The sequence below is a fragment of the Styela clava genome, chromosome 2, assembly GCF_964204865.1.
Source record: "Styela clava chromosome 2, kaStyClav1.hap1.2, whole genome shotgun sequence".
In the NCBI taxonomy this organism is placed as follows: Eukaryota; Metazoa; Chordata; class Ascidiacea; order Stolidobranchia; family Styelidae; genus Styela; species Styela clava.
This window is the reverse complement of record NC_135251.1, coordinates 23,495,773-23,520,207: the sequence shown is the minus strand read 5'-3', so window position 1 is coordinate 23,520,207 and position 24,435 is coordinate 23,495,773. Positions and strand designations below refer to the sequence as shown.

The window sequence follows — 24,435 nt, the reverse complement described above, 5'->3', positions numbered from 1 at the left end:
GTCCTTTCCGTAAAACGTGCAACTTTTGGAAGTGGGAACAAGGCAATATTTGTTACGAAATTTTTAAGGAACATTTTAAAATCATTTTCAGGTAGTTACCTGATGTGCGCTACGAAACTCACTTTCTAGGCGTTTTTCAGGGGCTCGGCTCGCGGCCTATATGATCTTCGGAGGCGTCCCGCTTTGAGGTCACAAAAATATTGTAACCCTAGCCATTACACTAGTCAATTCAGTGAAATTAGTGATGTAACAATATGTCAGAAGATTTTTCTGGTTATTTTTTATGACGAAACAACACCAAATGCGATTTTTCGTTTACCCTCACGCAAATGGATGGAAAAGTGTATGGATTGTCTTATTTTATGGATCGTGGTGTATTTGTTGGTGAAAAAAAGCCTTTGATCGTATTTTATGTCATTAAAAAACAAATCGAACGTAGTGTTTTGACTGATAACAACATATAGCTGATCGCAAACACGTGTGCAGAACAGGCAATAGTGACAAACCGGTGATGCGAGTGAGTTATCCGGGTTCGATGCGAAAAAAATCAATATCTACCCTGGAAGTCCTAAGAGCAGCGATACGGTTTCGCAAATAAGTATGTGCGTCAAATTAGTCACACCCTTCGAAGGATCCGTGTGCTGCAAAGTGATACAATAGGTTCGACAGTCTGATGACAAAAGCAAAGGGCTTTATTACGCGGCAGAAAGGCACGGAATGAACGCAAAAAATACAGAGCAACGATTCAACGAATAGCCCATTATCGCAATCCGGCAAAAAAAGAGAGAATGACATGTGAAATGGGGGTCACGTGAACAAAAGTACTAGCCAAGAATAGTGAACGCTACACCGTTGAGGCCGACTATGGGGACTCCTGTGAAAGATCCTACAAAAATCTAAAGCAATGGAAAGACCGAGTTACAGTCACGTCACATATCGGTTAGAGATAAGCGATCTATCTACTCTTGGGCGCGGGGTGGAATCAGAGGTGAAATGAATGCAATAATATTTGATTTTTTGCTCCTCAGACGACCCTGCAGGTCCAATATTTCTCACTGCAATGCGTAGTCCTGGTTATGATCGAAAATAAATCATATTATCTACCCGAGATTCTCTAATATACCGTACACTGGTTGTTATAGAATAAGACACCGGTTCTTAAAAGAGAACGAATGTAGAGCATCGGTACCGGCCATTAAGGTCTTTACACCTCGATGGTACTGGCACTGAGTTTGAAGAGATCGGAAAGTGGCAGTCGGAGTAAAGAGTGTTCCATCTTTTATTTTTGTTGAAATATCGGTCCCATCAGGACCCCATAGAGCAGGGGGTCAGGAACCTTTTTGGTTAAGAGAGCCATAAAAAGTACATATATTTTCAATTGCATTTCCGTGCGAACCATAAATGCATTTCTTAACTTAATCAGGCCTGAAATTTTTACTCAAAAGTCAACACATATATGTCAATATACATTTAATGTGACTTCTGATGCTGCATGCCTTGAACGGCTGTTCACATGCAGCACAAGTTGAAATCTACGATACTCATCTCCCTTCTTTCGTTCAGGCATCTCCGTAGTATTTTAAAACACTAGCTTTACTAGTCCGATCTGTATATGACAAATACTGTACAACCAGTACGTACAAAAAGCTTTCTCTATTGCTCCGCAACTCTATCGCTTTGTGAGGTCACAAAATATGTTCCAGAATCCCCTAGTTTCGTCAAAATGCCTATCTGGTGATTCTCTTACATAACATAGACATGCGCTGGAAGCGCCGTTTCAAACGTATTGGCAATTTTTCTGCCAAATGTGGCTATAAAAGAGTTCGAAATCTCGTAACAATAGTAAGCATAGCATAAGAATATTAGATTCTTCTGGGAGCCATATGCCGTCACTAAAGGAGCCATAGGTTCCCGACCCCTGCCATAGAGATATTTCAAAATAAAATTTCACATATTCGATGTTTTGAAAAACTGAAAATTTAAAATGGATTTCTCATTAGATTGTGGAAAAGGGCCTTTTATTCCAGAACAACAACAAGAATTTAGCAACACTATTCATTTCCACTTCCTGTCCCATCATAAATACCAGCAGAATGGTACTGAATCAGCGATTTGGTTTAAGCAAATATTGAGATGAAGTTGGCCTTTTCTTAAACAATTTAGTAAGATGTGCTGAAATGGATGACTGCTGGCACAAAATGCAGAAACATAAAATACTTTTTAAAAATTACAATCGTGTAAAATTATTTTTATTTTTGATTCACAATCCAGACAAGCTTCTTAGTAAAATATCCCTCAATTTTATTCTCAACGATTCATTTCCTTCGCACACAATATGAGTTGAATCTTCGTCAATTTGAATAATTGTGTCTCGAAGAAGAATCATATGACCAGAAGATGTATCCTCCACTTTAGCATTTGTGTAGCCTTCTTTAATCAAATTGTCAAGCAGATTATCAACATGAAGTTTTCCCCACATAAGAGGTCGGTGTAAAGCACTTACTTCCTGAAATTTTCTTTTTTTGCTTCCTGGAGTTGGCTTGGTGACTAGTTTTAACTTATGCTTATTGTCTTTGACTACAAGTTCACCTGATAATGCGGCAAGCATTACTCCAGGTCTAACTTCAGCAGGTAATAATGTCGCTGACAAATCAGCAGAAAGCTGAACCTTTTCAAATTGTCTTTTGACATCAATTGGTAAAACTGATTTTCTGTCCATGCAAAGCAGAGGTTGGTTCAACTGAAGACAGAGATCAGTTCTATGGGGATGCAAAACAGGTGGTTTTGTATAACTTGTCGGCACAATAACATGTTTTGCTTTTAAATCATTTAATATTAAATTTGCTGCCGATGGATTTGTTCGAGTATCAATTTCAAAATGATACGCTTTCATTTGGAGGGGTTGAAATGGAGCCAAAACTTCTAGATATGGAAAATTTGGTTCAACAAATATGACAGAGTTAGTTGCTGAATTTTTCCACATTTCTATAAAATGTACAGCATCGCCAAATCGTAGTGATGGATGGCCAGCAAAGACAATACATGGCTTTTTGAAAGATGCAGACAGACCTTCATGGATACTAGAAAAAACCTTAAGTTTGCCCATTGCAATCAGTTCATCATGTGGAAATGGTGGTTCAGGTAAGTATACTTTATTTTGCTTGTTTGGATGAAGCCATTCAGAATAAACCTGTGAAAATGCCAATGAGTCTTTAGCGACAGGTGATATAAAATATATTGGAATGTTTGTTAAACCAGCTTGGTCTAAATAAGCAAGAAGGCATTCAAGTAAATCATAAACAAGACCAGATGGAAAACATGGAACCAAGACATTACCACCAGCTTTCAGCGTTACAGCTAAACAACTACAAAATTCACTTATCATATTATCTGGATTATTTGTGGGCATTCTACTTAATCCAGTAAATATTAAAGCATCACTGTTCCTCAATGGTGTAATATCCATCGGCTGCGGATGTGTTGTTAAAGACGAGCTATCAGACATGTATACTATCTTTTCATAGTCTGAATTTATACACCAGTTACAGCTTCCAATCGCAAATCCAGAACTGTACGCGCTTATTGTTAAACTTCCAAATATGCTGATTTTTTCTGCATAACCAACAACATGCACCCTTGAAAGTGCATTGTGTAAATCATTTTCATTGTAACACTGTCTCCATGAAAGAACATCGTTATTCCAAACATCTCTCAATGATGTAGGTAGGTTGTTTTCTAAATCCTCATTTTTCCATTTTGTTGCTTGGGACGTTGGTGATAATCGATGACAGTATTGCACCATTTCTTTCATGAACAAACGTCCGATTTGGTGTGAAGGATCCGTTGCATATACAGCACCTTGAAATCCGCAATATTCAGTTAGGTATGGTACAGCAAGCATATTGAAGTAATTTGAAACTAAAATGACATCAACTGTTGACAGGTCCAAAAGATCAATTTCAGGAATACAAAACTCAGGGCTACTGTCAACAAACACTGAACCCGAGCATTCTTTCAGTTCATTATCAGTAATAACTTGCCCATCCGAGTCTCGTAGCACCCATTTTGACAAATGCTTTCCACTGGTTCTCTCAGTAGATCCACAAGGTAAAAACTTCAGAGAAGATAATAAATCCAAGGAGCAGTCGAGCATAATAGTGCAAGACTTGAACTTCAGCACAATGCATGGGCATGTATCACTTGGTGATAGATTATAAACCCGCATTATAGCATTCAGTTCACAGCCAATATCACCAATTTGTGTATAAATTATCACAGTATTATTTTAATTCAATGGTCCGATTGACCTATTTGTGTAGTGTGATAGCTACTTGACAAGAAGAAAAGGAACACTTTAGGCAGTTTAGGTAAAATGTAACAATTGGTGACAAGAAGAAAAGGAACACTTTAGGCAGTTTAGGTAAAATGTAACAATTGGAAACAACTTCATTCAATCATTTGGTTACAGTATGGTACCATAAAAGCATACTCGTACTGCTGTATTGTACAGGTTAATTTTGTGTTCATGCTTGGTCTATTTTCTGATTTCAGTCAACACTCAAACTATGGCTTGGCAGTGTGGCTTATCGTCAGAAATTGCTGAGCGTTATCAATACGTGAGGTCGTGGTTCGCCATATGATTAAGTAGGCTTACCATATTTCTGAAACAAAAAACCGGGACGAAGCGGATAGGACAAGCCAACTTTGGTTTGATTCTAGGGGTTTAGTAATACTCTGAATGTTTACCATACCATTGTGGGCTTATTATAGGGACCAAAATTAGCTGTGAATTATATTGAAAAATCCTCTATTGGTCTTCGGAAAATTGTTCAACTCATTAGAAAACTTGCACTTTGTTTTCGACATTTTGATGATTCAACGACAGTACACTTGGGCGTTATATTAACGCATGGTTCATACGTCATGTCATAACAATTTTCTCTCTATCTGAACTAGTGAGTGAGACGCAAATCAGTGGTAAATCGGCTGCGTCCGTTGAAAAAAAAGCAATTTTGTAATAGTATCAAATAGAAAAATTATTTATGACTGTCATACTGCAAAACCGGGACATTTGAGTCTATCGCCGGGACGGTGGAAAAACACGATAAAACCGGGACTGTCCCGGCTAAACCGGGACGTATGGTAAGCCTATGATTAAGCTGAACAACCTACCGTAACCCCAGAACCGTGTGGTACAGCGAGTGTCCCACTTACATCAGTACATCCTGACATCTGTGCACTGCCAAACATCAACACTTCAAAATGTGCAATGTCCTAATAATTTCAGAATTATCACCTGTGGCTAGTCATTCAATCTGCACGTCATTACAGCATTAGTACATTACAAAATTAACTTTTGCGAAAAAATAGTCCCTGCAATCCTGCATAGTCTGATATTGCAGTACTGTACCGGTATAAGTTTACTTTGATTTCCCCGAAAAAAAATATTCCGGCTGACCGTAAGTTATACAAAACAATGAACACACAAAAGTTTGGAAAAATTGGTTGGATACTGGTATCAAAATTTTAGAACATGTTCCCCTGAACCAAAGTACGAAAACTTTGCGCTTCTGTCTAAATCAGTGTTTCCCAAACTATTTTTTACCCGCGCCCCATGTTAACTTTTTAACTAGCAAACGCCCCTCTGACAAAAAAGTCAAAGCAACTTTATTCTCCATTTATCATTAGTATATATAATGTGAAGGTTGAGCCTAGTGAAATGCCACTAGATTGATATTATCTAGCATCATTTCAGTTAAATAAAGTCTTATGTCTCCTCGCCTGACACTGTCGAGGGAAGCTCTCTTGATATGTAAAAGTGCGGTCACTGCAATAAATACACGCTCTACCAGGAATGAGCTGGCAAGAGCAATAAAAAAACTTTCAACCCGATCGCACACATGAGGATATTTAAATTTGATTCTGTTCCAAAAAAGATGGAATACTGAAAGACTGAACATGGATTTGAAAGTATAAATCCAATGGTAGTGGTGCATGTTCGCTTCTGGAAATTCAGAGTTATCTAGAAAATGTAAACCAAAAATTTCTATCTCCAAAAAAATTATTTAATTTTATTTGCGCTTGAACTTCTGTTTGCGTATGATTTTCTCAGATGTTTCGCAAAATTTTCAACCACTCAGTTTTCTGCTGAAGCGCAGGACATGCAATGGAAATTAAAGCGTTCAAACGGTGAATACAGAACATTACGTGGTTGTACCGAGAAAACTCTGGGACATCACTTGAGGGATTGATGGAGGTGACCAGCAGTGTTTCCAACATAACGAGGCGACGTCCTATACATCAAATCAGACGCTTGCTTTCCTGAGAGAGAAGTCAGCAATGACATACAGTGGGCATCTTAATTATCGGACTGAAACCTCTCAGATTTTGATATGTTTTAATATTTGTCGAGGGACAATTTGTATCAGGACAATCCTCAAACGAGTGGTTAACTCAAGGCTTCAATAGCAGAAATAAATAGAGAGATACCCAAAGTAGAGTGATTGACAATGTTGCAAAAAGAATGCAATTCTTATTTCAATGCCGAGGAGGGCATTTGAAACATATTCTAGAAACAACATAATTTTTGTGCAAAACGCCCTAGATTTTCCGACACTTTTGGGTACAAACAGTAGTTCAAGTGTAGACAAATTTGAATAATTCACTCCATTTTCGTAGAAGTAATTGAGAAATAGATGGTACCGTTTTTTTTTGGGACCACGATGTACAGATGTATAATACTGTTTTTGATATAAATCAGTTAAATATGCTGCTTAAATCACTATATTCGTTATTTTGAACTTACGCAACACAAATGATAAACCGACAATAAACAATGTCAAGCACAACATGATTTAACAGCAAGCTAGATCTTTACCGTTTGTCAATTTATGTATTAATTATGTAACCTTATTATTCAATGACTCAACAAATAAAAATGAACCAGTTAAGTCGCAACATGGAGACGGACGAGACGGTCCTACCGGTATCTGATGCTCAGCTCTCACGTCTTGCTCCTAACAAACCCAAAATTATAACATAAGGGTGTTGTACTTACACTACCGCTTCAAAACACCATAGAACCAGTGATGTGATTCAGCCGGTTCTATAGAACCGTCTCACGGAATTTTATGAGATCAGCGAACCGGTTAGCATTACTGGTTACTGTCAATGTTCTGTTTGTAACAGAACCGGCTGAAAAATATGTCTTTTGTGCAGGAACCGGCTGACAAAAAGTTTGAATCCCACCCTTGCCTAGTACCCGATAGTAAAATGAAGCTGTTATTCAAAACAGTACAACGAAACGCGCAGTGCATGGTGAAGAAAGCGTACCGGTATGCCGTAGCGGTAGACTAGTATTATTACGAAACAATACGGATTTAATATTCTACGTAAAGCGAGAAATTTCCAACACCGAAATCACAAGCAAACTAGTTTGAACCATAGCATAGTAAATTATATATAATATCACCCTTTTTGTGAGTTCCCCTATTGATGTCAGCGCCCCGAATCGCCCTGTTTGACATCCAGCGCCCCTCAATTGTCTAAATCGCCATCAGCGCCCCCCAAGTTATTGCAAACGAACACAAGGGAGCGTTTCGCCCACTTTGGGAATCGCTGGTCTAAATGGTTTCCAGCAAGTTGTAAGACAATCGTTATATTATTACTGTACATTAAGAACACTGGTCACACTCACGCGTTCCTTGTGTTGTGTACCATACTATACCACATTCGCCGCCACAAGATTTTATTAGACTACGGGTGGGCAAGGTTTTAGATAAGGGGACAAAAATTTTGCCCATTGAACCGGCGGGCCATGTAAGTGTGACGTATAAAAGTTATATTTAATGAACGGAATTTTATTTACAGTGCTACAAAGGCAAAAGTGGAAAACAATAAGCCTCGTGTAACAACTAAATCTAATCGCAATCTCAACAAATTCCTTGAATTTATTTTTAGCTAAAACATCAAAATTTGGTTGTGGCATTTGTCAAAACAGTTTTAAGGTGAGTATCTATTGATAATTTTGTTTAGATTTGTTGTAATTAATCAGACTGAACATCTGTTCACTAACTCGTGTGGGCAAACATTAGATTTTATTGATTCAGCTATCAATTTACACGGATAAGGCTGCAGAAAAGGGATGAAGAAAAAGGCTATTAAAAACCTTCGGGAAAAGATAGACTAATAAATTACATGGTAAGAATGTAGCGCAGGCAGAATTGAATGAAAGCAGAAGTTTATGAGAGCACCAGGCGGATTGAATCACTCAACGGGCCAAATTCGGCAGGCAGGCCGTCGTTTGCCTATGTCAGTATTAAACAGATTCAATTTGGTGCCGCCACAAGTATCCGGTTACATATTTCCTGGCCTATCGTTTTTAGCTTGTACAACCATTAGAGTTGACAACTATACTTCCAAATCGACAGGACATCTGTTAGCGTTCTAATAAGCGGTCGAAAATATTTTGCACCTCACAAAACCGTGCACAAAGACCGCAGTCATTGCTACAGGACGTCGGGACTGCACAGGAGACAAACCCTGCCACTTACCCAGCTAACCTTCGAAGAAAGGGCCGTGATTTGACAGGGAGCGTACTCAGGAAAGATTCTTTGTTCATACAGCGGTCAGTGTATAACGTGAGAAGCTCGGGACAAAACTCCCCATATTTGTCACAATTGACAGCAAAGCCCACAATAGGGTAGTCTCCGAACAAGGCCTTAGACAAGCAATCATGTTGTTACCAATTAAGGCAAGCCTCCAAGCATTCGTGCTTCCTTCGTTGAAAGCAATAGACAAGCATTCTGTGCTATCTTCAAACAATTAGGACGTTGGAAAAGCATTTGTTTGTCTCCAAACATGGCCTCGAACAAGCATTCATTTTGTCTCCAAACGATACCATGAGCAAGAATTCATGAAGTATTCTGAAAATATGGGCGTTTTAGCTATAATATCAAAATTATAGGCAATTTCACAATTACTTGTTTGAAGATATTAAATTTTGGACAGACGCGTGATGATAGTTCACAAGCAAATTTATCATGATTAGTTTGTCGTGATGGCCTGGCTATAGTTTGACAAAGAAAGTGGACACTATCATTGATGTTACACAACAAGCTGTTGTCGTCGGATATTATAACGTCATAAATCGTCTTTACCTGATTATGCATGTAAATTAGCGCGCTCATGACATGCAGAAGCAACAACCGATGAATGATGCTCAAATAACATATTACATCTACTTTCCACTTATATAAATTTATATATATAATTATATAGTTATAATTCACTTATCATATCACACACTAACAAAATGCAAAGTGTGCAATGGTATGGCCTCTCCTCCAGTTAGCGGTCCATGCCGGGTATGGATTAGTTAGGTAGACAGTTACTTGTTTTAGGAAGCATGAACTTGATGGTGGAGAAAGCTGTAACTGACCAGCGGTTACGTGAACCACCCTACGACGGCGAGGAGCAGCTATACTCTCGCACATCACTATCCCCGCATGGAATTCGAACCTGTGAACCCACGCGTAGTAATCAGAGGTTGGATGGTGAGCGTATTCCTAACGCCTAGCACGATGCGCCAAATCGCCGAGCACACTTTAACAAAATCCAGCGAACACTGGAGATGTCAAACACACTGCCGTGTAAGTACAAAAATGGTTTGGCCGTGTATTTATATCGTGTTACCGACCCTATCGATTTTAATAAGTTGGCCTAGTGTATAAGTGACATTTTTAATTCTTTTTTCAGTTTTATATTCTTTAAATTTATTGCATTGCCTTTTGGTCTAGATTTTTATCCTTTGCGTCATCAACCATGCTAGGGAAATTTTACACATACCATCTTTATAGTCATAAACAACAGGAGTCGATCCTGGAAGTATGATATCGAAACTTCGTCACATCGTTAATACTGTTTTTGATATTACGTTTTATTGACGTTGATTCTCATGAAAAACATTGTAATGTGTCAATTGGTAAATATTGAAGCAATAAACGAATTTAATATTTTGATCCATCAGAACTTGACGTCTTGAACTCAGCGTGAAAACCTGCACTAAAAATATTATGAGGAACGAGATTCTTGTGCCGTACATTTCTGAGATATGTAATTTGCTAAATTACCTGACTGGGCTGCAGTACGAAGTAATTTCGATGTGTGAAAAATATATTGATAGTAGTATTAGGGGGACGATTCACACCAATCGCAACCTGGTAAATGGAATCCACGTTGTTGCTGAATCCACTTAGCAACACAATTATTCTAGCCATGAAATATATGTATAGTAGAAGAAGAGATACAGAAAGGTATTTAAATATTGGATCAATCGCCTTCCAATATAAGAAAATTGTTATTTTCAAGAAAAGATATTAAGAATAATGATATAATTACATCCGGAATATAATGAACCTTAACAGTAAAAACGAATGTTGTAATTGTTGACGAAAACTTGGGATCACAAGGGAAAATTGTGCGCCCCGCGAAATGTGTTTTTAATTTAGTTTAATTAATCTGGAACGTGCGAGTATAAGCTAATTTCTTTTGCGTTGCAAAGCCTATACTCGGGTCCAATTTATTATCGATACCCATGGCGTTACAATGTTCTAAAAGCTAGCTTGTGCGAAGCGAACAACGCATGTCATAACATCAATAGCCAAAAATTTTGTGCTCGCAACTACTAGAAACTCTATGTTAAAAAAAGAGCTGCCCGCGGTTTTACTCAGTTATTTGTATCTGGCGCTTCTATTTAAAGGTTGCACAACCATGTGACTTTATATAAACTTTAACAGGGGTTTATGTAGTTCCTTATGGGCTTCAAATATGACGTTGAAAATTGCCTGCTATCAGACATACATTAGCTTTTCATTTTTAAAGATTTAAAAGCGTTCTTTAAAAAACTACAACAACATCAATTCCAAATTAATCAATCTCTTGAAGAGATTTCACGTTTGAATCAATTCGTCGAGCTTCTGGTGACAGCCGTTCGAGGTAACAGATAGGATCAAAATACCAGAGTAAACATGCTGATCGATGTAATTGAGTCACGTCCTTGATGTTAATGTTTTCAATGCAAGATCACAATTATAGTTCTGAAATACGGTATTAGTTGAATATTTGATGTAATCGACTTGGAATATATCTGAATTGATTTCTTCATATCACTCGTGTTTATTCTATTGATTGAAGTGATATGTAGGGCGCTATGTACAGTTCAAGTCCAAATCTTTTACTCCGCAAGTCAAAAACCTTGGAAAGATATTTTTTACTTTAGTCTTCTGTAACAGTCTTAGCTACAATTATTTACAGGTTTGCCGAAAGGAAAACTTTGCAAAAGGTCACTTTGCAAAAAGTCAAAACACCACCGGCGAAGTCTTTGATATATATCCGGAATCCGAAAACGGATGGATTGTATGTTATTCCTTTTTCCGTAAAAGCCAGCTAGAGTATGTTTTCTCTTTGAACCCATTCTCTCGAAACTCACAAATGAAGATATAGTTGATGACCAAACCGATTCATTTTAGAAACAAAATCGATTCGTTACTGATGAAAACAACCTTTAACACTATTTGTTATATATTTTTAAGATTATTAAACAAATACAAATGAGAAAGTACACAAGCTATATTTGATTATGGAGTTAGCTTAGTTTTATTGTTTGTTTTCAGAGTTTTGAATGATTAAAAAAAAGACGATTAAGAGTAAATATTTTATCAATTTTATGATAAGTTTTCATACCTGCATGCTCCGCTGCAGCCACCGACTGCACAAACACTTATTTATTTGGGCATTGCCTTCCGATATATTATGATTTGGGCGAGTTAGTGGGCACAGGAATATTCAATGTATTTCCTAATATTAGTTCTGAACAACTTCAGATATGTATTTCTTAACATTAGGTCTGAACAACTTCAGATATGTATTTCTTAACATTAGGTCTGAACAACTTCAGATAATTTAAATTGTATCAGCCAAACTATAAAAAATATTGAAGAAGTTTAGGTGAATTTTACAATTAATCTATGTCATTTTCATTATATAGCAAATATTGTTCCAAATGAAAAAAATAACTAAAGTTATTATTCCAATATAAAGTCTCCAATTACTGTTTCAATATTGATATATTATTGGAACAACTAATACTATAAACCAGGGCTACTCAACTATTTTTATCAAAGGTCCGCAAACGAAACTTCAAAATTATTTGGGTCCGGTCTTTCCAGATATGATATTTCGGCATCCTTAAACGAGCACTTCTTCGACCGACTAATGATTAGTAGCAAATTAAAATTGTTTATTATGGTGTTATAGTTCTTTTCGTATATATTCAAAACTATGAAAGTCATTTTATGATAGGAAATTCAAAAAAGTGGGGCTAATGATCCAAATTAAATAATTAGTTGCGGTCCAAATCCAATACTCGAAAGGTCCGGATTCGGACCGCGGTCCGCCAGTTGAGCTATAGACAACTACTTATATTGCTATTGTAGCCATGTTTTAGTAAGTTCTTATATTATACAACTATGATTCCTTGCTTAGTTGGAATAACCAATTTCTCGTTTTATACGCGTTTTTGATTGAAATTGGGTTTTTGAATATCTTTTCATATCACCAATTGACGCTGGCTATATTTAGGTATACATTTATATTCTTTGCACAACGTTTGGCATTTTATTCCGTGCATTTAACTCGTTGAGTTTTCTTTCATGTTTCTTTGACTTATTCTATCATAAAAGTTTTTCAAATTCTTCCACCATAATTACCCTTTTTCTCAAGTCAGAATGTCAAATATATGTTTCATCGAGTTGGCGCTTACAAACTGGTTTGCAAGTTTTTAATACTCATTCTTATTCTTACACGGTACCGTGTTATAATACCAGTAAATTTGTATATGAGTGGTTATACATGATTTCTTTTACCAGGTATTACACATCAAGCCAGGAACCAAATAATACATATAAAATACTGTGGCTTATCTTTATTAGACACATATAGGTATCACAAATCAGTTTCTTTTCGCCAGCTTCTGGAACATCCAGATCGCGGTTGCTGTTCAGTAATTCACATTCTTGTGTTTTCGGTATTGAATAGCTACCAAAATTCCGGAACAAGTTTTCATGCGACAAGACCAAGTTTCACAAAAAATTAACTTCTATATATATTGTTCAAAGTAAAGAAACTGTTCCTCGCAAAATTGACCGAGAAACAAGACGTAATCTAACCTAAATTATTAAAATTGCTTACTTACGCTTCGGCGAATGCGATCTTAAAGTGGCCTGATGTTCAAAACGGTTTTCTTCATTCCACTTTTCATTTTTCCTGCTTAGGATTTAATGTACCCGTATGCATTACAATATTAGCTCTTGCTAGGACGTCTATAGGGACACAGATACTCTCTCTCTTCTATTAGCTTTCGTGAGTTAGGGACATTCTACTCTTCAGACATTAGTTTTCAGAAACAAAGGGTGCTTTGATGAAGGGTGCAAACAAGTTGAGAAAAGATTAATAGAGATGAAAAATACCTGCGATTGATTAAATATGTCATCGTGGGTGCAACAAACTTCCATTGATTTGATAACAAGTTTCAAGCCATCCACGGAACCTGGGACATAAACGTGCCATTAACTGACTATTGTACATATCGTGGTTGTGCCGTACTTATTTGTCTTGTGTATGTTACTGAATTTTATTGGTATATTTCATTTCTATTCACCTACTATAAACGCAACAGTTCCAAACTTCAGTTATACATGTTGGGGTGGATGACCCACATCCGTGGTTTAGGCCAGTAAGGTCTTGAACATGTATCCCGTCTCTGTTATACTGTTTAATTAGTATGCAGATACCGTTACATTTTTGAGGCAAATAAACTCTTCTGAATAAATAACTTCACAATACACCTATTATGATTAGCTGCAAAACTAGCCTACGACGGGCTGAGCCAAGCTGGAAATTGGTAGAAATGAAAAATCCAACAGGTTTCAGTTTACCAGTTTCCCACCAAAGAGCCCTGACACGTGGCTGAAAAATTTTGCTTTTGGCCAAATGATTTCCAGAAAGGTATGCCCTGTGTTGTGCATTTCTGGTCCATAACTCATTTGCTGGCACTTTTTTATGAGCTTAACTTCTATTTAAGTTAGCGTTCTATTTCAAGCGGCAGAAAATATTTTGCACCTCACAAAACCTTGCACATAGGCCGTAATCATTGTTCGTTTCGCAGTAGAACACAAACCATGTCACTGTTAAATAACCCAGCTAGCTTGGGACGAGGATTAGAAAGGAAGCGTACTCAAGAAACCTACTTCGTTGTTATATATATAGACGTATATAACGTGAAATGTGGGAACAAAAACCCTACAGATTTGCCAAAGTTGATTAGAAATTCCAGAATTTAGTAGGCCATACACAAGCACCCATGTTGTCTCTGAACAACATTTAAGTCTGACCAAGATTGTAGACCAACAGGCAATCATGTTGTCTGCAAATAGGGTCTCTAACCAACATTCGTGCTATCTTCGTAAAGGCATTACATTAACATTCGTGCTAGGCATTGGACAGGCATTTGTGTTGTCTCCGAACCAGGCCTTGAACAAACAATGTTTCCCAATTTCCACAGCGCGTTTTAGTTATATTTAAATATTTTCTGGGGATATGCGATTTTACACTTACTTACTTTTGAACGAACGCGTAATGATAGTTCAAAAATTTAATATGATTAGTTTGTCGCCGGTTCACTATTAAGACATCATATATCGACTTTACCTGTACGTATTCAAGGGCCACGAACGAATATGTGTGCATCTGTGCACGCTCATGACATGCAGAAAGGATGAACCGATGGATGGGGTACAAATATCATTTCACACCCACTTTACACTCGTGATAATATCACTTGACATATTATAATCATTAGGGACAATCATACTCTTTGCATTCGCCGAAGCAAAATAAGGTGACGCCTGCGATGTTTCTTATAAATACTGAAATGCAACGTGTGTCGTTGCGCGAACTAAAGAATATTGAAAAAAAAAAACGAAGCGTATTTTGAGGGAGTCTGTCATTTTAGTAAGTTATCGTGTTGAAATGAGGATTATGGTTGCCCTATGAATAGCCTACAGGTGCCGATGATGGCAGCTCAAAAATATGCCAAAGTGAAACAAAGTTAGCCTATTTACTTGTGCTAATGTTATAAAGTAAGCTTAAATGTGTTTCATGCTATAAAACTATGCCCAGCTGGAAACTGTGATAATTAATGATGGCAGACTTTTGTTGTAAAAGTATATCACTTTTTCAGATGTTCACGATTCAAATACTTACAACAGAAGATTTTATCGATATGCAGAACATCTTTTTTTTACATCACAAACTTTTTGCTCAAACAATTGCAGAACTTGCTAGCTGAAAGCAATTTCAGAAGTATTTTATTCTGAACTTTGTGCACACGGCCACGTAGGTACATACAAATAGATTTGCTGTATGTAAATCACTAAAGTAACTGACTTAAGATTGAGTTGGCAGTATTTGGATAAGGAACATATTGGCTTTATATGTATATGAGTTGGCGGTATATGCACATGTTTGGCTGTATATGTATATCATGTTACCGACCCCATCGATTTTAATAAGTAGGCCTGGTATCCCAGTGACATTTTTAATTATTTTTCCAGTTCATATATTATATAAATTTATTGTTCTTGATATTGCATTGCCTTTTGGTCTGAATTTTTATCTTTTGCGTCATCAATCATGCTAGTGAAATTTTACACATACCACATTTAAGATCATAAAAAACAAGAAGTCGTTCTTGGAAGTATGATATTGAAACTTCGTCACATCGTTTCGAGAGTTGACTATAAAATACGGTTATTGATATTATGTACCATCGTTTTAATGACTTTAGTTCAAATAAAAAACATTGTTAAAAGTAAGTAATGTCTCTATCGGCAAATATTGACGCAATAAACGAATTTAATGTTTTGATCCATCAGAATTTGACGTCTTGATCCCAGCGTGAAAACCTGCGCTAAAAATATTATGAGAAACCAGATTCTTAGGCCGTACATTTCTGAGATAGCTTGCTAAATTACATGAATGGGTTACATTATGAAGTAATTTCGATATATATGTGAGAAATATATTAAATTCAGTATTAGCTTGAATAGTCGTTGATGAATTCTCTTAGCAACACAAATGTTCTAGCCATGAAATATATGTAAAGTACGAGAAGAGATACAGATAGGTATTCAGATATTGGATTAATCGCCTTGCAACACAGAGAAATCGTTTTGTTTTCAAGGGAACATATAAAGAGAGTAAAACTTCAAAAGTTTTACACGTACCGGTAAGCATTTTGTGTAACCGCCGGAAAAAATCGAACTTGCCTACGTGACAGAACAATCGCTTTCATTCATGTGGAGATTGGGACCATACATTCGCTCCTCGCCTTCGTCTTCCGCCATAATTTCTAACGACAAAGCAAAGCTGCATATTTATAAGATAAGGTTACTCATTATATTTGATTTAAGGCTTCAAGTAACCCATGGTGTGAATCAAATACAGATCGATGTCGGAATATAATGAACTATAATATCCAAAACTAATGTTGTAATTGTTGACGAAAGGATATAACTTTTATGTCCGTAAACTTGTACAAACATTCCCACTTTTTGTTCAAACTAATTCAACAATAAGAAGACGCCGATCGGATTAAGCATTATACGATCTGTTTTATGTACGATGAAATATTTATTCTTTAAAAGCCACGATTTCGCAAGCACTTCGAAAGGGTTTAAATATTTTGGTAGAATCAGGTATATTATAGATCTACCATGCTTCAATCGACCCAGTATCTAGAACCGACTTTGTACGTCAGTCAGTTTTACTAAAATATGCTTTGAAGTACTTCTCACGTGTTCTTCGCTTTTATTCTTTCAGTAAAATAGAGAGGAAAATCGTCAAAATCGATATCATACTCAGTTAAATTCGATAGTTGTATGTGTAAAAATTCTACTCCTTTTAGCATTTTCCTAATTTTATCTTACAGATTAGTATTTGATTAGAATTCTATTTTCAACGATATACAGCCAATTAATTCGGTACCATGGTACGCCGAAAGGACTTCAAAATTACGCAGGTGTGGCCAGACGAACTTCTGAGGACACGAACCTATGAAAATGCGTTGACGGAACGAAGAGATGCAATGGAAAAGTAATCAATTACCTTTTACATAAAATATAGATACAGAGCCTTGCATGACCAACTAAACTTGAATAAGTTATGTGATAACGATGTCCCAATACTATATAAAATATGATATTTGAGAGCCAAATTGAAAAACTTTCTTCGTGACCAAAATGGATTTGCAAGCAACCACCGAGATGTCAAGCAATTACCAGACAGATAAGAAGATACGATAACGATTTGCAAAGCAGTAATATATTAGTTTGACAAACCAACTTCCATCTGTAGTTAGTACCCAGTCGATGGCCTTGCATCAAACAATGAAGTAAACATTATTAAATGATAACAGCATAATCATATCAACTAGATTCACATATTACGCACAAGAACACGTTGTTCCTCATGTTTTGCTTATGGTTAATATTCATGTTATCATACCAGAGAAATCCTCCGTATGAGAGAAGAAGAAATATTCAACAACATTATGAGGAGCATGGAAATTGGACAAAAAGCGGCACGACGAAGATCAAGTATAGCATCGCGTAGATCCAGCATTGTTGACCCACCACGCAGACGTACGAGCATCGTCGGGGAAACGGATAGAAGAAGGTGATCAGTAAATAGATGAGCAATCATAAGGCCTTAATAATTCAATCATCAATAGTAGTATTTGTGCATATTAAACGAAGTTATTCTTTTCTAAAACGAGAATTCAAACTTGTTTGGTATTTAGTTTATTCCAAAAATGAGCTTCAACTGTGTTCATTTGTATTTATATAGTAGGCGGATGTCCAGAGTTACAGGATCAAAATTGCCCTCTATTCCAAATATACAAGAGATTCCATCAAGACCACCAACACGAGACGCAGATCCAAACGAGACTGTTCATTTTATATTGCCCCCACTGGTACTGCCACCCGTACATATGGGTAAAAAATTGGATTTGAAAAGGCTCCACCAAGATAGATTGTAGATGTGAATATTAAAGTTGCCCGAAAATAACGAGAAATTCGGTAATTCCGTGGCGGTAATTCTAATATTTTAAAGTACTCTGACTTATTCACTACATGCTATTGTGCTAAGTTTTACATGCTAAGTTTTACATCTTTACATAAAGAATACATCGCAATGAACATTATGATACAGTGTATTAGAATTTCGACAATGCCACTTAAAATGTACAAAAGATAGCTGTATAAATAGGTAATCGAATATGCGTATTTTGAATCGACGTAGGTTGACAGCACTTTGATCTAAGTTGTGCTGCCGCCAAAAGCTTTTTTAAGTAATCTGTATAGTTTTATTATTTTTGCTTCAACGCGCTGTAGTATACTTTGTTTTCTCTATTTGATATTTTCTATGTTCATATTTTTAAGATGTGTTATTTCTGACGATAGTCAAAAGTTTAGTAATCGTCAAACTGAAGATATTAGAGCGTTTTTTGACTAAGGAAGGAAGCCATATTATAAAGTTTCTGATCATTGCATATCGTATAAATAAATATTTGAAATTAAAGGTACTTGGACAGTGTGATATTCAGCTTATTTGTGGGATTGCCCATGTTGGTCAGACATTGCAGATCGTTTTGCGGAAAACTCATAATGTCGCTTTCGGAAACGATAGAGAGTTGTCAGTCAAGGATAATTATAGTAGCCTACAGCTGCTATCACTATTATAGTTCTTGTAAAAATCCTGAAGCAATTTATTCTAAATTCTTTTGATTTGGAGATGAGTGGTGAAGATTTTACCAGTTGTGATAAACCTTGGAACTAATAAAAATATGTTTCTTTGAATCGTGAGGTATTTGTCGCTAAAAAATGATAGCGAGATGAAATTATTCAAGCAACTTGCAATATTTGAAAACAATAAGATTGTTTCACTTACTAACATTTAGGGTTAAAAAGTATATATTTCTACTTGTTATTGTTAGTGTGGTGGAAGATAGCTTATCGTCTGTCGTTAAACGACGAATACAACAGCAGCGCCTCGAATGCCCAATCCCTCAAAACTTTGTAAGACACTTAACGAGAGAATGTCTTCATTATCAGCTTCCAGCTTACAATCGCAGTACAATACGATACGATCCAATAGGATAATTAAACGGGGAAAAATGTGCTGATCACGCGTGCAACAGAGATAAATTATAATAAAACTGGTTAGTCATTGAGAAATAGTTTGGGGCCATTTAACGCAATTATGTCCGGTGAAAAACAAGCTATGATGTTTTATACTTCTAAAAAAGTCTATATTAGCTGATTTGACTCCAAGATTATCTATACAAACACTTAAATTAATCTTCTGTGATGTTTGAAAACGATACGAAATTTCAAATGTGTAGATGAAATTAATTCCAAACATACACTTTCAAACGACTGAAATCACACTGGATCGGAAATTTAGTGAGGCATGGATTATATTATAGCACCAAAATGCTTTTAGAAATAATTTAATTCAAGTAGGATATGCCAAGAGCTTTTTTGCTGTCTCATTAATGAAACAATCGAATGCAATCATATCTTCTCAACAGTATTGACGTTATGGCAAATACTGACGCTTTTTGCAAAGATTATTGAAGTTACGGTGAAATGCTATTTAAAAATTTAACGACTGGCGCTTTTTAATAGCTGTTAAATAAATATATAGGCAAGGTCCTAAGTGCCTCGGGCCCCCAAATGGCATCCATATGATTAATCACTTTGAATACGTTACATTGGCAAATTGGAGTTTATATACAACCTTTTATCTAAATATTTTACCGAGCTTCCACGTGGACCCAGAAGGAGGTGTCGATTTATCCACTCGTTAGCCTTTGTCGATGGGGTCCTGTCGCGCTCCAGAAAATTCTGAAACGCCCTATGCCCATATATAGTAGAGTGTATATCAAAGAATGCATAAAAATATAAATATAGCACATTCGATGGGAAAATAAAACATTTTTACAATTTCAATAATAAACATTAAAAATAGCGTGCATTATAAATTATATTTTAGCAATAATGTTATCACAAAATGTATTGTCACTAAACTATGGAGGGCGATCTGCAACATAAATTCTATAATTACATCAATAGTTACTGTTACCAATCATCGTGGTTTTCAAAAATTGAATAGACACACGGGTATATACTACATGGAAATGTTTAATTTTTAGTGCCAAATAAATTGAAAACATAGGAAGCACGGAGCGCGATTATGCAAAAATTGGCAAAAGGCATAACCTATTGTAGAGACAGTTTATTACGGGAAAATTCTTCATTTTTAGTTTAAATAAGTTGTAACTATTTTAGGCAACGAAATGGGTCTTCATCAATAACGATAGCATCGATACATAAAACTAATATTGTCACTGAATATTTGTCACCGTTCAAATTTTAGTACATTTGAATTTGTTGCGAAAACGAAAACATTACTGTATATCAGAGATATACCAAATCAGATAAAAGAATGCAACCAGTCAGGGTTTGATTGAATTTATATCAAACTTGAAATGGAGATGAGATAATCATTACAACTCACAAAATTAACAAATTAATTGATGACAAACAATACAGATATAGTAGTACAAGATAGTTTCACAAAGCATAAATGTAATATATATTCATTGATCCAATTATTAGGTTACAAATTTTAATTCTTATTGGCTCGGAACCCCCCAATTTATACAATTAAAAAGACAAAATAATACAAGAACAGTAAAATATTAGTAATCAGGTACATTTTGCTCACCTGAATGCCGTTCGAAATTAGCGATATCGTCCCGTAGCCATAGTTTGCGACGAATTAACACACATGCCATCACGCACCTCGAAGACTGTTTGAGCGATGTACAGCGCTATGTTGGCTTCCCGCGAACAGTAATTAGTGACACAAACTAATCAACGATAATTAATTATCAATCTCCCGATGAGAAAATCTTTTCGGTTGACAGATGAATCAGATGACATTTTCTCCATGCCAATTTTGATCGTTTAATGTCTAGTTTGCACCATTTTCTCCTTCAAATCGAAAGTAAGGGTCATAACATTGCATTAATATTGATTCCGTTTCTTTTCGTAACTTTCAACCGATTTATACAGACAAATACAGGCTGACAAAAACAATTGCTGATGACTAGGATAGGATGGGATTTACATATTTATCCCGGGGAAGAGGAACCACGACCTCTCGCCCGGTTACCATTCCATGTCGGGTATGGGATTAGTTAGTTATTTGTTTTCGGAAGCATGAACTTGATGTTAGAGCAGTGGTTCCTTAAACTGGGGCGCGCGCACAAGATGGAATCGGAAATTTACATGTAACGGCTCCTGAAACGGTCTCCGCGTTCGTTAAAAATACCAGCTTTTTCGTGTTATAATAAATTTTTCTGTTTCGTAATAACTACAATAATTCAAAATGTCTCTCTATTTTAATTCATTTGTGTTCAAAGTAACTCACGGTTGCGGCGACTCACGACAAAATAAACTCATTACCTATCTAAAATACCACGCCAATCCGCGGACATAATAAAGTGTGATCAACTGCCCGATTATATTTAGTTTTTATATATATTGCACTCATGCAAATTCGTTGTCGTCATTAGAAAGATCTGGTATAATATCCCAGAAAGTATATTTAATTTAGTACAATTAAAATACATGTAAAGTATATTAGTAGATGAAATATACATATTCATCGAAACGAAATCCCCGCGGTACGGCTTCTGAGTCAGTCCACGAGATTACGCCAGTCATTAAAAGAGCCGACTTTTTCAACGGATATGTAATGGTTTTTCTGTTGAATAAAATATTCAATTCATGATTGAATTGATATACTCATTTAAAATGGTTGCTTTTTTCATTTAATTGTGATAAATTAAATTTGCGATTGCGTCGATAAAATAAAAGCACCAGTACTCCAAAATAACACGGTAATCCACAACCATAAAAATGTCGATTACATTTTGTTTTGATTTGTATTCTTGCCAATTTCACCAATATGAGCTGTCCCTGCAACTCTTGATCCGCTCTATCGCAATGCCGCCACTCGATTAATTTCAAGATATCATCGTTACAGATATTCCTAAGTCTGCGATCCCACGGAGTAAAATTTATATCAAGTCTGTAGTTTTAGAACACTACTGGTGTGCAGCACGCACAAAGAGTTTGCTTGTTTAGTTTTACTTAATAATTAGTTCGACTTTGCCAAGTATTGCAAACTGAGCGGAAAAACGAGAATGTATGACGACCAACCACTATTTGGCTTTATACATACGACAGTGAATGGTGAAGTTGTACTCCGAAGCGTTTTATGCCGAAACAATCTGAGCAATGACGCTATGAGACCAACACTCAGTTATAGCGCCATCTTAATATATAGCAACCTGCCTATCACAAGAGCATTTTTTCAAAGCAAAAATAGGGGGGGGGGCGCGAAGTTTGTAAATTTTTTTAAAGCGGGGCGCGGCTCAAAAAGTTTAAGAACCACTGTGTTAGAGGAAGCTGTAACTAACCAACCACCATACGGCGGCGAGGAGTCCAGCAATCTTCTCGCACATAACCATCCCCGCTTGGGATTCGAACCTGCGAACCCACGCAGAGTAATCAGAGGTGCGGCGGCGAGCGTATTCCTAACGCTTAGCACGATGAGCCACACCGCCGCGCCACTTCGTGTTAATCGAACATTACGAACATTAGTTAAGCGAACAGTCGACAAGATTTACCAAAGCCTGCCCAGTAGAGTACCTTTGCATGGGTTGCGTGGGGATACTAGTTATCACTTCGAAAAGAGTGATAAAAGATTCAACATCGCGACGTGTTTTCAGACGCACCTAAAGATTTCGACAAAATTCTATTCAATCGGTATTATCGCGACTGTTTGAAATGCTTGTGACGAGAAGATCAGCTGCTTTGAAATAGGTTTTTACCAGACACCTCTACTTCGATTATCATGGTATCCCTTATCAAAGTTTTCTGAAAAACATGACCATCGTTGTCTTGCGTTCGAGGAGAATGCTTAGGCGCACTCTGTCTTCTGTCACTGAAAAAATAAGGCGATATATGTACGTACAATGTTTTGTTACGATGACTGTTATTTTATTTTAATTGACCAACAAATAAATCTTCCTCTGTCTCTACTCAAGTTCAAATGTAATTAGAAAGTGGATTGCATAGAAGGGGACATCTGAGGGGATAGGCCTACTCAATATATGTAGTGAATGCATTCAATCGTAAATGTATACTACTACGATTCAATACTATACAGTAATCAATAATCAGTAGTTTATTTCTCATCATACTTGAAATAGGCACAAACATACAAATTGCGATAAATTAAATTATAAATAGGCCATATTTCAGGGTGAAGGAGACGCGAGAAACCAATACTGGTTATCGAGCAGCGGCACCCATAAAATAAGTCAAACACTAAAGTATAAAGGTTGTTATACGGTTGTTATCTATTCATCTGATAACCCCACGTGTTGACAAATAACGCCACTATGTAGCATAAAAGCATATAGAAATAATAGAATACTATAGAAAACACCGCATATAGAGTAGAGATGTACCGATGTATCGGTATCGGGTATCGGTATCGGCAATATCGGCCATTTTTACGGTATCGGCCATGTATCGGTATCGGTGAGATTAAGGCCGATATTTCCGATATATTTACCTTTTTGATATGGTCCAGAATGTTTTAAAGATAAGTTGGAATACTACTTTTTAATTTATTTTTTGTCTGGAGAGATCGTGAGCTATGAGCCATACATGTCGCCACCCCCGCGAGAGAATAGGATTCACGTGTATTTTTATCAGCCAAATTAGCTCAACTAATTTGGCTATTTTCGCTGTCAAATTTTTATATTGAAATTTTTAATATTACATAGTAATTATGAAGAAATATATCAACACGGCACATAACAAAAAGCAATTAGACGCCCAGTTTTAAATCATACAGTGGAATTGGGGTCCTTATTAACGGCACATGGACTTTTGGCACGGGTATAAATTTTGACTGTTTGTCGTCAAGTACGAGTGTCATTCAGTCCGTCGACATCAATAAACTAAATTCCGACACAATTATCCCTCTACGCAGGTATATATAGATATATTGACATGACCGCCTAGCCCTAGACTATAACAAAATATATGATAGCAATTGTATAATATTATAAAATAGTAAAGTAAAAAAATGTCCTCGACGGTTATAGGTAGGCCTTCTTTTGGTCGGTGCTGATTGATATTCTTTCATGTTGGCTTTGACTTACTTATT

The 24,435-nt window shown here is 36.4% G+C and overlaps 2 protein-coding genes across 2 annotated transcripts; one reads left to right on the top strand and one right to left on the bottom strand.

Annotated features, from left to right (window-relative positions):
* Positions 1-1,940: 1,940 nt before the first annotated feature.
* Positions 1,941-4,623, bottom strand: LOC120336209 (integrator complex subunit 9-like). Its single transcript, XM_039403832.2, has one exon. The coding sequence runs from the start codon at positions 4,223-4,225 to the stop codon at positions 2,261-2,263; it is 1,965 nt and encodes a 654-aa protein (XP_039259766.2). The 5' UTR covers positions 4,226-4,623; the 3' UTR covers positions 1,941-2,260.
* Positions 4,624-17,016: 12,393 nt separating this feature from the next.
* LOC120336169 (uncharacterized) lies at positions 17,017-20,970 on the top strand. Its single transcript, XM_039403779.2, has 3 exons — positions 17,017-17,211; positions 17,626-17,793; positions 17,965-20,970. Exons 1-3 carry the CDS (start codon positions 17,105-17,107, stop codon positions 18,155-18,157), a joined length of 468 nt encoding a protein of 155 aa, XP_039259713.1. The 5' UTR covers positions 17,017-17,104; the 3' UTR covers positions 18,158-20,970.
* The last annotated feature ends 3,465 nt before the right edge of the window (positions 20,971-24,435 follow it).

Bases quoted from the DNA above. Each gene is read 5' to 3' on its own strand.
- LOC120336209 (XM_039403832.2), bottom strand. From the start codon at position 4,225: ATGCGGGTTTATAATCTATCACCAAGTGATACATGCCCATGCATTGTG.
- LOC120336169 (XM_039403779.2), top strand. From the start codon at position 17,105: ATGGTACGCCGAAAGGACTTCAAAATTACGCAGGTGTGGCCAGACGAA. The intron at 17,212-17,625 runs GTAATCAATTAC...TTATCATACCAG, and splicing joins CGAAGAGATGCAATGGAAAA to AGAAATCCTCCGTATGAGAG. The intron at 17,794-17,964 runs GTGATCAGTAAA...GTATTTATATAG, and splicing joins GGGGAAACGGATAGAAGAAG to TAGGCGGATGTCCAGAGTTA.